We start from the raw sequence: 13,885 nt of genomic DNA on the forward strand, positions 1-13,885 counted from the left end.
CTGCCATCTCCATCTTGGCTAGCTCTATCCTGGTCCGCTCGGCCATTTTTTCTTTCAGATCAGTACGCACATCAGCCATCACCTCTCGTATGATCTCTACTGCAGGGTTTAGGCCATAGAACGCCAGTCTGTTCTTTACCTCCCTCTGGAATTCGGTCTCCTCCACATTCACATTGGGGGGCGCTGCACTGTCGTGTTCCATGATGGCTGCTATCAAATCCGCTTTTGTTTTGTTGCTGGCGATCAACCCTCGGGCTTCCACCAGATCTTTTAATGTAGTCCTCTTTAACTTCTGGTAGTTATTTTCCATTCATTCCGTTCCTCCTGTAGAAGGGGTATCAAATCCCGCTGTCTTCCACCAGTGTAACGGGATCTACCCAGGCTGGGGTACCTCTTTCAGTACCACCCCATGTTTTCGGAGGTCCGCTCTGCTTTGGATGGAGTCTGAATGAATGACGATGGCTGGAATTCCTTTGTTACATGGGCGCATATAAAAGATCACTGCTTCTCCATGTATTTCCAGTCTGACAACACTTTACTCACAGGACACAAAATATATCACACAGATACAGACATGCATTACAAAAGCCGCAGGTGGCCGGAGCCTGCCGATGTTTACTGTGGGAATTACAAAGGTGGGGGGAGGGCAGACAAAAGGAGAATATCGTGTCCCCTCTGCCCAGGGGAGCAGCCTGTGGGCTGATGCATTAGGGACATGCATCTCACATAGAACCTATTATACATACATATAACTGCACATCATATTCTGGGTGCTGAGTGGTTCTGTAGCACGTAACAGTTACAACTCTAGGACTTTAGTTATGCCACAGGTCACATCCACTATATAGATTTTAAAAAAAATTGCCATTTACATGTTTTTTTTGTTTTTAATCTAGTGTAGAATTCATAAACCGGAAAAAAAAAATGATCAGCACCTCTGAACAGAATACAGTGTGAACAGCTGCAGGCTGCCATGATTGCATAATATACAAACAAGGGAATCCAGCCGCATCTGCAAGCGCTGAGATGCGTAAATATTGAATATAAGAAATTTGAACTGAATTACTGCTGCAGTATATAGAATATATAGGGGCATCTCACAAAATTAGAATAGCATCAAAAAGTGAATTTATTTCAGTTCTTCAATACAAAAAGTGACTCTCCTGTATTCTATAGAGTCATTACACACAGAGTGATCTATTTCACATGTTTATTTCTGTTAATGTTGATGATTATGGCTTACAGCCAACGAAAACCCAAAAGTCATTATCTCAGTAAATTAGAATACTTTAAAACACCAGCTTGAAAAAATTATTTTAAAATCTGAAATGTTGGCCTACTGAAATCTATACTGCTCAAAGAATTAAAGGGAACACAAACAGCCTGTTGCAAATGGAATAGTGTTCCCTTTATTTTTTTGAGCAGTATATGTTCAGTAAATGCACTCAATACTTGGTCGGGGCTCCTTTTGCATCAATTACTGCATCAATGCAGCGTGGCATGGAGGCGATCAGCCTGTGGCATTGCTAAGGGGTTATGGAAGCCCAGGTTGCTTTGATAGCAGCCTCCAGCTCATCTGCATTGTTGGGTCTGGTGTCTCTCATCTTCCTCTTGACAATACTCCATAGATTCTCTATAGTGTTAAGGTCAGGCGAGTTTGCTACCAATCAAGCACAGTGACACTGTTGTGTGTACACCAGGTATTGGTACTTTTGGCAGTGTGGACAGGGGCCAAGTCCTGCTGGAGAATGACATTTCCATCTCCAAAAAGCTTGTCGGTAGAGGGAAGCATGAAGTGCTCTAAAATGTCCCGGTAGACGGCTGCGCTGACTTTGGTCTTGATAAAACACAGTGGACCTACACCAGCAGATGTAAGCAGATACCTTGTGCTCACTCATCACTAGTCAGAACTAGCATGCTTGCGTGATCTCCGAGTATTTGGATGTGCTTTGAGATTTAATTTCTATCACCGTAGCTGCATGATATGCGACTGCTAGCCAGCCTAAACACATGCGAGGTATGCCTGTTTGTTAGGAAATCCCCACATGTATTCAGGCTGTCTAGCAGCCACAAATCATGCAGCTACTGCGACAGAAACTAAATCTCCGAGCACATCCAAATACTTGGATCTCACCCGAGTATGCTTGGGAAATCTTTTAAATCCTGAATTTTTCATAGTTGGGCATTTCAGTGGTGTCGATAATGCAGGATAATTGGAATTTTGTTTTAGGAATATAAAAGTGTACATGAGCCTTTCTTGATGATAACTGTTCTGATAGCTTTAGAGAGAAGACCATGCTTTGACTCCCTTCCCGGCCTCAGGGGTAAAGGGCTTTCCATTTGGAATCAGCTCAGGGATTACTGCAGTCTTTTGTGTAACGCCAGTCTATTCAATCCTGTTTAACACAATGTTCTGCTTTAGGGACAATGGGAAATGAACGCTGATTAACTGGGTGCAGATTTGGGAAATCTGCTAGGAAGGTGCGGGACGTGGATGAATCCATGCCATGTTTTAGAGTGAGTCTCGGTGACAGGTTGCTAAGCCTTCCCTTAAATCGACACAGGCCAACCACAGCACAAAACGCAATTGCTTGCAATAGTCACATATCAGTAGCCCTGTCCATGGACATAGCACTCCGGTGACCTTTGACTGCCTGTGAATGACAAATCAAAACTCGCCAATCCCAAAAGCAGCTGGAGACAGAAGCCTTATATTCTCCGTTTAGAAAATGAAAGAATCTGCACAGCAAGGTAAGGACCCTCCTTATATACAGATCATGGGGAATACAGGGCAGTGGGCTTCATCTGAGCATAATCAGATTAAAGGGAGATCAATGGAGGCAAAGGATCAGATCTGTGCAGTTGATTGTGTGTGTACATGTATCTCACATACTATACAATGTATCAAATAATACTCTACAATAATTCACACTCGATGACAGCGCTATTCACATCCACCCACAAAGCGAGCAGAGAGCGATCACTTTTGGATACAGTGCTTGCAATAAACATGGAGGAATGGGAAAAAGGGGGGAAGGGTGGAAAAAAATAGAAAGACGGGAAAAAAAATCAGGAATAGGGTAAATAAAGTAAGGAATCATCTGTACACGTGTAGGACAATCACAATGTTGCCAGCTCGTAGTGTCTCCACAGCAGTGAAGGAGTTAATGCATCAAGAAGCTTCCCTGGGTCTGTAAAACGGACTCCATCTTCCTTTCGGCTGCTGAGGACAGGGATGTGCTACATCCATATGCCCATGGGGAATTGTAGAACCTGGTTGTGTTCTATGTGTTTTTTTTACATCATCATGTAGAGGTTGGATGTTGCACTTGAGCAGCTGCGTTATATAGAAAGACCCTAGGAAGCCGCCGGTTTCTGCTGACTCCACTTTTTTTTTTTTTTTTTTTTTTTAATCCCCGTATGTGCTTTCTCCATCTATGTGCTTCTAAAAAGAGTGCAGCGTGCCACACAAAAAATGCAGTCTATCACAACAATCCCTCTCCAAAATGAGAAAGTCATAAGCGCTCAGCCTATAAGTCAGGCTGCAATGCTACCATATCTGATCGGTGGCATCTCTGCGATACGTTGTGGTTGAGCGCTCAGAGAGGCAAAATAGAAAGAAATCAATGACACGTTGTATTTATAGAGCGCTTCATTTCAATGTCACAAGAAAGAAGCTGAAGGCAGTCACTTGGGTGAAACGAACATTAATGGAAAGAAATATTCTGTTCCAGGCAGCAGACTCTCTGGACTATTTGGCAGGAATATTTTGGAAGAAGGTTGGTTATAATCCTAGCTTCCTAATAACCGGCATTTGGTGGTCTGAAGCACTTTTACCCCTGCATTTTTGGTTTATTATTTGATTATACAAATATCCTATCAATCTGATTAACATGTTTCGTGCTGGGGTTGCAGCCAAAGAGAAGTTACTATATTGCTGGAAAAAATATTAAGGAATGTTAGCTACATTTCCAGAATGTCATCTGTCCGTCATTGGTCTTTTGCACCTTTCCCTTTGTGCTTGGGTTTATTTTATGAGAAGATAATTAACTAATGAAGTATTTTACAGACAAAGCGATGCCTTAGGTATAAATCGGAATACTACAGAGACTCTAGTATTGCAGTAGTCCAGATGGTTTCCGTTTGGGTTCATCCTTCATTTATACACCTAAATAAAATGGGAATGGTTGGTGAAATCAACTTCCTGTTTGTGGCACATTAGTATATGGGAGGGGGAAAACTTTTCAAGATGGGTGGTGACCATGGCGGCCATTTTGAAGTCGGCCATTTTTAATCCAACTTTATAAATGGCCCACCAAGTGTATCCATATAAATGGCCCACCCTGTAGAAAAAGTTATTTTTTACTTCTCCTGCTCTCTGGGTCTCTTATTATGGGTACATTATTAGAATATACAGATACATTTTATTATGCTGCCATTTACAAGATTATGGTCCATTGGGTTAACTGGACTATTCGTTCCATACTTCCAGGAGATAAATCCTGACGCTCAGACGCCCAGGACTAGATGGGCGCTTCACATTGGTGCAAAGCTTTGACTTGTTATTTGCCATCCACAGTAATAGATAATGGTAGGGTGTCCGATTCTCTGCAATGTCAGTTATCATGAAACATTCCAATAGTCCGACACATTGATAAAAATCCCCAAGTTCTTCAAGTTCTTTAGTACCAGACATTTATATGAGTCTGTGTCATTTTTATGTATGTAAAGTCTAGGTTAAGTTTTACAACCAAAACTGAAATTTAAAAAAAAAGCAAAGCAATTTTGAAAATAATATTGATGATAACTCTACAATTGTGTTACGCGGCTCCTATTTGGACTTTTTTGTCTCCATGGTTACAAACTACAAAAAACCCTGTGTAGTCTGATGCTATAGTCATACTCTCTTGTACATGTCCAAGTTTTGCTAACCTTCTGACTATGTTACAAAGATATAGGGGGGCAGATGGAAGGGCTATTGATTGTAAGATCATACAACATGGTACCATGGAGATATTGTATGAACAAATAGGAAACTTGTTTTTTTTTTTTAAGAGTTTCTTCATTATTTTTTTTTTAAGTGATTGGAAGTAATATTACTTACCGAACATGGAAATACTCTTTAGGGTATGTTCACATAAGGTGGATATTTTGTGAAAACTCTGCAAAGTATGACAGGTGCAGTGAGTGAGATTTCACCAAATATTATCCACACTGATTAAAATAAATTTACACAGAATCACAGAAATCAAAGGGAAGCTTTCACCAGAAAAAAAAGATATGAACCCTCAGATATCAGGTTAACCTACAGGTTAATAGCGTTACTAACCTGCCCATGCCCGCAATTAGACAAACGCATCGGGGAGAAAACAAACTTTATTGTCCACGGCAGTGTTCCGATTTCAATCATGGGGGCGGCGCCAGCGCTGGCTCAGACACCGCTCTGAGAATACACAGGAGCAGCTGTAACAGTACCTCCGGCCCTGACTGACAAAACCAGCATAAGGCTATGTGTACATGCTGCGGATTCACCAGCGGATTTTTCTGTGCTGATCCGCAGGTATAACCGCAGGTAAAATGACCTGCGGTTTATCTGCGGATTGGCCTGCGGTTTCCCCCTGCGGTTTGACACCTGGACAATGGAATAGGTGGCAAACCGCAGCGGAATCCGCAGAAAGAATTGACATGTCAATTCTTTCTGCGGATTCAAAACCGCTTTTCCGCAGTGAAAAAAACGCAGCATGTGCACAGCGGATTGTAAATCCCATAGACTTACATGGTACTCTACACTGTCTGCAGAACTGCTGCGGATCCGAAGAGGCCAAATCCGCAGAGGACCCGCAGCAAAATCCGCAGCGTGTGCACATACCCTTAGTCAAGGGTGCGGTAACAGAAACCAGAACGCTATCCGCAGGTTAATAGCGGTTTTCCTGGTGACTGGTTCCCTGTAACTTTCTCTATTTTAAAACTGAAGCATGTGAAATTATGGAGCAAAATCTGCAACAATTTTTTCCACTTTAATTTAACCAAAATTCACTGGATATTGGATTTACACCACTTTATCTGGAAACTAACCTACTATCCAGGCAGATCACACCAGTCACATTTTGCCCAGCACTGAACTGCTCAGCTGCGTCTCTTCACAGCTGCCACTAGAGTTCAGTGACAGCTCTATGAATCTGTAGGCAGTAAGCCCCCCAGATTTGCTGCTTCAGGCAGAACTTTATCATTTCACTCAGTGGCTGAAACAAGAAAAGCAGCGAGTTTGCAATTCTGTATCAGAATAAGTGATCTGAAGTCTTTAAAAAGACATGCTATAAAATTAATCAGCATAGAATGATTTTAGCTTTGGGGTTCACCAACCTAATATTTCTTTGAACCTCCTAACTTCCTTGTGATCTATATTCAAGCAAGGGTGGACCTGCATAGCATCATAGTATCGTTAAGGTAGCACTCCCACCAAAGTTTTTATTCTCTTAATATATTGCAGTCATCATATTATACAGCACTGTACACTTACAATTGCTCATTTTGCCTTTCTACCCAGGTATTTCTTCTGTTTTCCATTAGGTCTATGACATCACAAGATCAAAAACTGATGAGCTGAATCTTTCTAAGCTCTAAGTAGAAACAGGAGGTACATTTTCTCTGCACAAGTCGTGTCATCACTCCAAAAGTCTATGGCAAAGGGGAGGGAGGAATGGAGCAATTGGGGCAGGAGTTGAAGGGGGGGTGATGTTTTTTCAGGGGCAAGAAAGTTCCTGTTTCTATATACAGCATAGTAAATAGAAGAATTAGCTGGGTACAAGGGCAAAATGAGCAATTGTAAGTACACAGTGCTGTATAATATGATTATTGCAATATATTAAGAGGATATAAACTTTATTACAGTGTTACTTTTTATGGGAGGTGGCTGAATGAAACAACTACAAGAATGGAGTGCCAAAGCTACCTTTTCTGTCCAGTATTCTATTCTTCATCATATTTCTTCCGAAAATGGTACAATCCTGCACAGTGCTCTTGTTTTCTTAGGGAACTACTGAGGGTCATGGAATTGAAGAGTCAGAAAACAAAAGTCCCTTTGACTGCAAGTTAGAATTAAAGAGTCATATGGTAATATAGTACGTCACCTGTTTTGCCCATATCAAGGCAGACATTTATGGCCATCTAGGCCAATAGTTTATGCAATTTATGCATACAATTTTACTACTGAATACTTAAAGGTGTGTAGGAGGCATAAGTGCATCCCTACCAATATAGCCATAATCCCAAGCTGACCCATCTACTTTAATATCCTGTCTCACAGTGGATGCTGGGTGTGCGATGACATCCCCTGAGTGGTGCTGGCCTCCTGCAGGTCGCAGTCTTAAAGTATGCCTCCTGGAGTAGGTTATGGAGTAGGTAGCTCTGTGCTCCGTCACAACTGTTAACAACATCGGCGTCCTGAGGATTCCAATACTGTTAAGAGTGTAGCACACAATGCAGCCCATGGTTAGACGGGCCCTTCTAGCATTTGCCAGGTGGCCAGTCTGGTCCTAGAGGCCAGCACAATGTCAAAACATTCTCCATCGCTTGTTCCCCAGTTGTGCCCGGCTTGGCCACGCGCTCCTGTGTTGTCTATGAGACAGCTGTTAACGGACTCCTCTTGCGGTGGTTTATCTTGCCAAGAACAAAAAAATCAGCAATTCGAAATAAGACATGATGGATTCGTAACTGCCTTGATATTAGAAATGTGTACAGCCTGCTGTACAAACACTAGCATAACAAGAAAAAAAAACTAAAATCCGTGAGCAGGAAAAAAAAAAACACGTTCACAATGCACGTCCATTTGGAAGTGCATTGAGCAGCAAGGTGGTGTGCTGGTAAAAGGGGAAAAAAAAAAACAAAACTCTTTTAAATCTTCTTCCTGAGCGAGTGTGAACGAGCTGAGTGTGACCTGAGCGTAAGTGCGAACTGTGGTAAGTGTGTGACTTGAAATTCAGTGAAGAGGTATTTGGAAAACGTATAACAAATACCTGTGTGAGTTGCTGAATTGTAGGTTGCTGAGTGCTTTCTACCTGTTCAATTTTTGCGGGGCTTTGGGGGCTTGTTTAACCTATATTTTCTCTCTTCAGGGTTAATCTCTTATTTTACTACCTGTGTTTTTAAGGGTTAACTATATTGCATTTAAATCTTGAGGTGTAACTATATTCACAAGGGGTTAATTAAGGGTGGGAGTTCATACAGTAATTAAGGGTTTATAAGGGGCAGCTGGTTGGGGCTCAACTCCTTTTGGAAGTGCATTGAGCAGCAAGGTGGTGTGCTGGTAAAAGGGGAAAAAAAAAACAAAAACTCTTTTAAATCTTCTTCCTGAGCGAGTGTGAACGAGCTCAGTTTGACCTGAGCGTAAGTGCGAACTGTGGTAAGTGTGTGACTTGAAATTCAGTGACTTTAGATTCAGGGAGTTTCCAAGGGAGGTCTTACTGAATTGCTGTTATATTAATACTTTTTTTTTTTTTTTTTTTTTTTTAATATATTTTTGCTTATCTTATTGTCTGGTGCAATCCCCATTAGGATGTGCTCCACTATTGCCAATGCCATCCAGTGCACGTCTTGCCGCATATATGAAATCCTTGAACAGCCGGTCGAGGGTGCATACTGATGTGCAAGATGTGAGCACGTTGTGCATTTGGAAGCCCAGATGCTGGATCTAAATGTGCAGCTGGCAACACTGAGATCCATAGACAATATGGAAAGGAGTCTTCTGCTCACTGAGCAGACGCTCAATGGGATAGATGAGGGGGGGGATGCTAGGTTGGAGCTGCAGGACAATGAAGCAGCTAGCTGGGTGACAGTTAGAAGGCGGGGTAGAGGGAAGAGCACCAGGGAGGCTAGTCCTGATCTGGCACACCCCAATAAGTTTGCTAAGTTGGCAGATGAGGGGAGTGTTAGTGCAGGAGTAGCACTGCTGCAGCAAGGCATGTCCTCTGAAAGCCGGAGGAGTGCCTGCTCCAGTAAGGGGGGAAATAGGAGAGCAGGGCAGGCCAGACAGGTGCTGGTAGTGGGAGACTCAATTATTAGGGGAACAGATAGGGCAATCTGTCACAAAGACAGGGATCGTCGAACGGTGTGCAGCCTACCTGGCGCTCGAGTCCGACACATCGCTGATCGGGTTGACAGATTACTGGGAGGGGCTGGAGAGGATCCAGCGGTCATGGTGCACATTGGCACAAATGACAAAGTTAGAGGTAGGTGGAAGGTCCTTAAAGATGATTTCAGGGAATTAGGCTGTAAGCTTAAAGCAAGGACCTCTAAGGTGGTATTTTCGGAAATACTTCCTGTACCACGTGCCACGCCAGAGAGGCAACAGGAGATTAGGGAGGTTAATAAGTGGCTCAGGAATTGGTGTAGGAAGGAGGGGTTTGGGTTCCTGCAGAACTGGGCCGACTTCTCAGTTGGCTACAGGTTCTACGCTAGGGACGGGCTGCACCTCAATGGGGAGGGTGCAGCTGTGCTGGGGGGAGAAAATGGCTAGAAGGTTGGAGGAGTGTTTAAACTAGGGATGGGGGGGAGGGTATTCCTTTTATAGGAGGGGAAGACAGTGCAGATAGAGACCTGGGCACAAATAATGACATTGGGGGTGGAGGTGGCATGGGGGGTGGGGTTAGAACAGTTAATAATTTAAGAAAGAATAGAGGTACAGAGAGATACATAAAGTGCATGTATACTAATGCCAGAAGTCTCGCCAACAAAATGGAGGAATTGGAGTTAATGTTGTTGGAACATAATTATGACATGGTGGGGATATCTGAGACATGGCCGGACGAGAGCCACGACTGGGCGGTTAATTTACAGGGCTATAGTCTGTTCAGAAATGACCGTACAAATAAGCGAGGGGGAGGCGTGTTTATATGTAAAATCATCCTTAAAACCCATCCTTCGTGATAATATATATGAATCTAATGAAAATGTAGAGTCCCTGTGGGTAGAGATAAGGGGAGGGGGGAAAAATAATAAATTACTGATAGGGGTTTGTTATAAATCTCCAAAAATAATGGAAGCTACAGAGAATATCCTCATAAAGCAAATAGATGAAGCAGCGACTCAAGGAGAAGTCATTATTATGGGGGACTTCAACTACCCTGAAATACATTGGGGAACCGAAACCTGCAGTTCCAGCAAAGGTGATAGGTTTCTGACAACGATGAGAGACAATTACCTTTCACAACTGGTTCAGGACCCAACAAGAGGGGGGGCACTGCTAGACCTAATATTAACCAACAGGCCAGACAGCATATCAAATGTAAGGGTTGGGGGTCACTTGGGTAATAGTGATCACAAATTAATAAGTTTTCATGTATCCTTTAATAAGATGTGTAGTAGAGGGGTTACAAGGACACAACTTCAGGAAGGCAAATTTCCAACGGATGAGAGATGATCTTGGTGCAATTAACTGGGACGATATCCTGAGACATAAAAATACACAAAGAAAATGGGAGACGTTTATTAGCATCCTGAATAGGACCTGTGCACAATATATACCGTATGGGAATAAACATGCGAGAAATAGGAGGAAACCACTATGGCTAAATAGAGCTGTAAGGGGCGCAATAAGAGATAAAAATAAAGCATTTAGAGAATTAAAGCAAGTAGGTAGTGATGAGGCATTAAATAAATACAGAAGATTAAATAAATTCTGTAAAAAAGCAAATCAAGACAGCAAAGATTGAGACAGAGAGACTCATTGCCAGAGAAAGTAAAAATAATCCCAAAATATTCTTTAACTACATAAATAGTAAGAAGCTAAAAAATGATAGTGTTGGTCCCCTTAAAAATAGTCTGGGTGAAATAGTGGATGAGGATGAGGAAAAAGCCAATATGCTAAATGACTTTTTTTCAACAGTATTTACACAAGAAAATCCCATGACGGATAACATGATCAGGGATAAAAATTCTCCATTAAATGTCACCTGCTTAACCCAGCAGGAAGTACGGCGGCGTCTACAAATCACTAAAATTGACAAATCCCCGGGCCCGGATGGGATACACCCCCGAGTAATGCAGGAATTAAGCACAGTCATAGATAGACCACTATTTTTAATCTTTAAAGATTCCATAATAACAGGGTCTGTACCACAGGACTGGCGTATAGCAAATGTGGTGCCAATATTCAAAAAGGGGACAAAAACTGAACTTGGAAATTATAGGCCAGTAAGTTTAACCTCAACTGTGGGTAAAATCCTGGAGGGTTTTCTAAGAGATACTATACTGGAGTATCTGAAGAAGAATAACCTCATGACCCAATATCAACATGGGTTTACAAGGGACCGTTCCTGTCAGACTAATCTGATAAGCTTTTATGAAGAGGTAAGTTCCGGACTGGACCAAGGGAATGCAGTGGACGTGGTGTACATGGACTTTTCAAAAGCTTTTGATACGGTGCCACACAAAAGGTTGATACATAAAATGAGAACAATGGGGATAGGGGAAAATATGTGTAGGTGGGTTAAGAGCTGGCTCAGGGATAGGAAACAAAGGGTGGTTATTAATGGAGCACACTCGGACTGGGTCACGGTTAGCAGTGGGGTACCACAGGGGTCAGTTTTGGGCCCGCTTCTTTTTAACATATTTATTAATGACCTTGTAGGGGGCATAGAGAGTAGAATTTCAATATTTGCAGATGACACTAAACTCTGCAGGGTAATTAATACAGAGGAGGACAATTTTATATTACAGGAGGATTTATGTAAACTAGAAGCTTGGGCTGATAAATTGCAAATGAGCTTTAATGGGGATAAATGTAAGGTCATGCACTTGGGTAGAACGAACAAGTTGTATAATTATGTGCTTAATTGTAAAACTCTGGGCAAAACAGTCACTGAAAAAGACCTGGGTGTATGGGTGGATGACAAACTCACATTTAGTGGCCAGAGTCAAGCAGCTGCTGCAAAGGCAAATAAAATAATGGGATGCATTAAAAGAGGCATAGATGCTCATGAGGAGAACATAATTTTACCTCTATATGTCACTAGTGCGACCACACTTAGAATACTGTGTACAGTTCTGGTCTCCGGTGTATAAGAAAGACATAGCTGAACTGGAGCGGGTGCAGAGAAGAGCGACCAAGGTTATTAGGGAACTAGGGGGTCTGCAATACCAAGACAGGTTATTACACTTGGGGTTATTTAGTTTGGAGAATCGAAGGCTTAGGGGTGATCTTATTACAATGTATAAATATATGTGGGGACAATACAAAGACCTTTCTAATGATCTTTTTACTCTTAGACCTGTGACGGGGACAAGGGGGCATCCTCTACGTCTGGAGGAAAGAAGGTTTAAGCATACTCACAGACGCGGATTCTTTACTGTAAGAGCAGTGAGACTATGGAACTCTCTGCCATATGATGTTGTAATGAGTGATTCCCTACTAAAATTTAAGAAGGGACTGGATGCCTTTCTTGAAAAGTATAATATTACAGGGTATATACACTAGTCTCCTTAATATTGCGTTGATCCAGGGAGCTAGTCTGATTGCCGTATGTGGAGTCGGGAAGGAATTTTTTTCCCCAATGTGAAGCTTACTGTTGCCACATGGGTTTTTTTTGCCTTCCTCTGGACCACCATGTTAGGGCAAGTTAGGATAGGATATGGGTTGAACTAGATGGACTTAAAGTCTCCCTTCAACCTTAATAACTATGTTACTATGTTACATTTGCTGTGCAAATAATTATAAGCTACTGCTTTCTGTTATCAGCTATTTTAAGCAGGCATGAGTCTGGTTGTAATGTTGTTCTATGGGATGACTGACAGGCCCAGCAGACTCTCATCTCCCATGATCACTACTTTATTTCTGACACTCCCCTTAAAACACTGCTTATAGGGATTGTTCTACAAAAAGTATACGCAATGTCAAAAGAAGTGTATTTGTTATATAAATAAGTTGAAATACTGTACAGTTTATATACTGTAGGTCAGCTCAATCGCTGCACACTGAGGTAGATACAGGTACACTCTCGCTTTAAATGGATGTTCGTCCCAATCTATCTCCTGGGACAAAACAGCTCCCACCTTGACGTCGGAGGCATCCGTCTGGAGCACGAACTCCTTAGTGAAATTTTTTTTTAATTCTTTATTTATAAATTTTAAACATACAATGAAGGTAAATTCACAGCTTGATAGATCACAGCGAACGTTGTCTCCTGTATAAACCAAGTTATACATGTGAGCTTGTAAAAACGAAATAAACAATAATAGACAAATTAAAAGGAACAAGACATATACCAGGTGTATCCATAAACTTACAGACGGCGTAGATTCATCGAGTAAGCAATTATTTGTGATTAATGTGTTAACAGAATCAAACTTGCAATCCTAGAAGAGAAATTGTGGCTAAAATCAAGAGTTGAGCTATCTATGGAGGGAACATTCAGCACACCTAAAGGGGCCCTTCCCTCATGGGAGCTTGATAACCGTGGAATCCAGGAAGAAAATAGTGACCCTCATTCTTCCCGTACCATCTAGTCCAGGGACCCCAGATCTTAAGAAAACGGTCATGAGAGAAGGTCTCCCAACTGGAGAGTTCCTCCAATCTGTACATATCTTTAATTATCTCTAACCATTCCCCTATAGTTGGTGGGGATTGTTGTTTCCACTTTAAGGCAATTAGGTGTTTTGCGGCTCCCAACATCAAAGGGAGAGAAGGTCATGATTTTTAGGTCTGAAGTTGGGTGTGGGAAGGGACAGAAGTACTTCTGGGGCAGAAAGTTCCAATTTTATCACCTCTAGGGCTTTTAAGGTATCATTAACTTTAGACCAGAAATATTGAAGTTTCTGACATGTCCAGAATATGTGAGTTAATGTGTCTCTCGACGTCTCACATCTCCAACATAGAGGGGACTCTGCTAAG

General features: G+C 42.0%; 1 protein-coding gene across 2 annotated transcripts in view; it reads left to right on the forward strand.

Annotated features, from left to right (window-relative positions):
- Window positions 1-2,585: 2,585 nt before the first annotated feature.
- Window positions 2,586-13,885, forward strand: part of DNAJC6 (DnaJ heat shock protein family (Hsp40) member C6) — a 113,537-nt gene continuing 102,237 nt past the window's right edge. For both annotated transcript variants that reach the window (XM_073544697.1, XM_073544696.1), the window contains exon 1: window positions 2,586-2,751. Coding sequence is in view for 1 of the 2 variants with exons in the window: in XM_073544696.1 (XP_073400797.1) it covers window positions 2,730-2,751 (22 nt within the window). In the remaining variant the exon portion in view is untranslated. The remainder of the gene's footprint in view (window positions 2,752-13,885) is intronic.

This window comes from Dendrobates tinctorius, unplaced genomic scaffold, assembly GCF_039654945.1.
Source record: "Dendrobates tinctorius isolate UK_male_01 unplaced genomic scaffold, ASM3965494v1 ptg000138l, whole genome shotgun sequence".
In the NCBI taxonomy this organism is placed as follows: domain Eukaryota; kingdom Metazoa; phylum Chordata; class Amphibia; order Anura; family Dendrobatidae; genus Dendrobates; species Dendrobates tinctorius.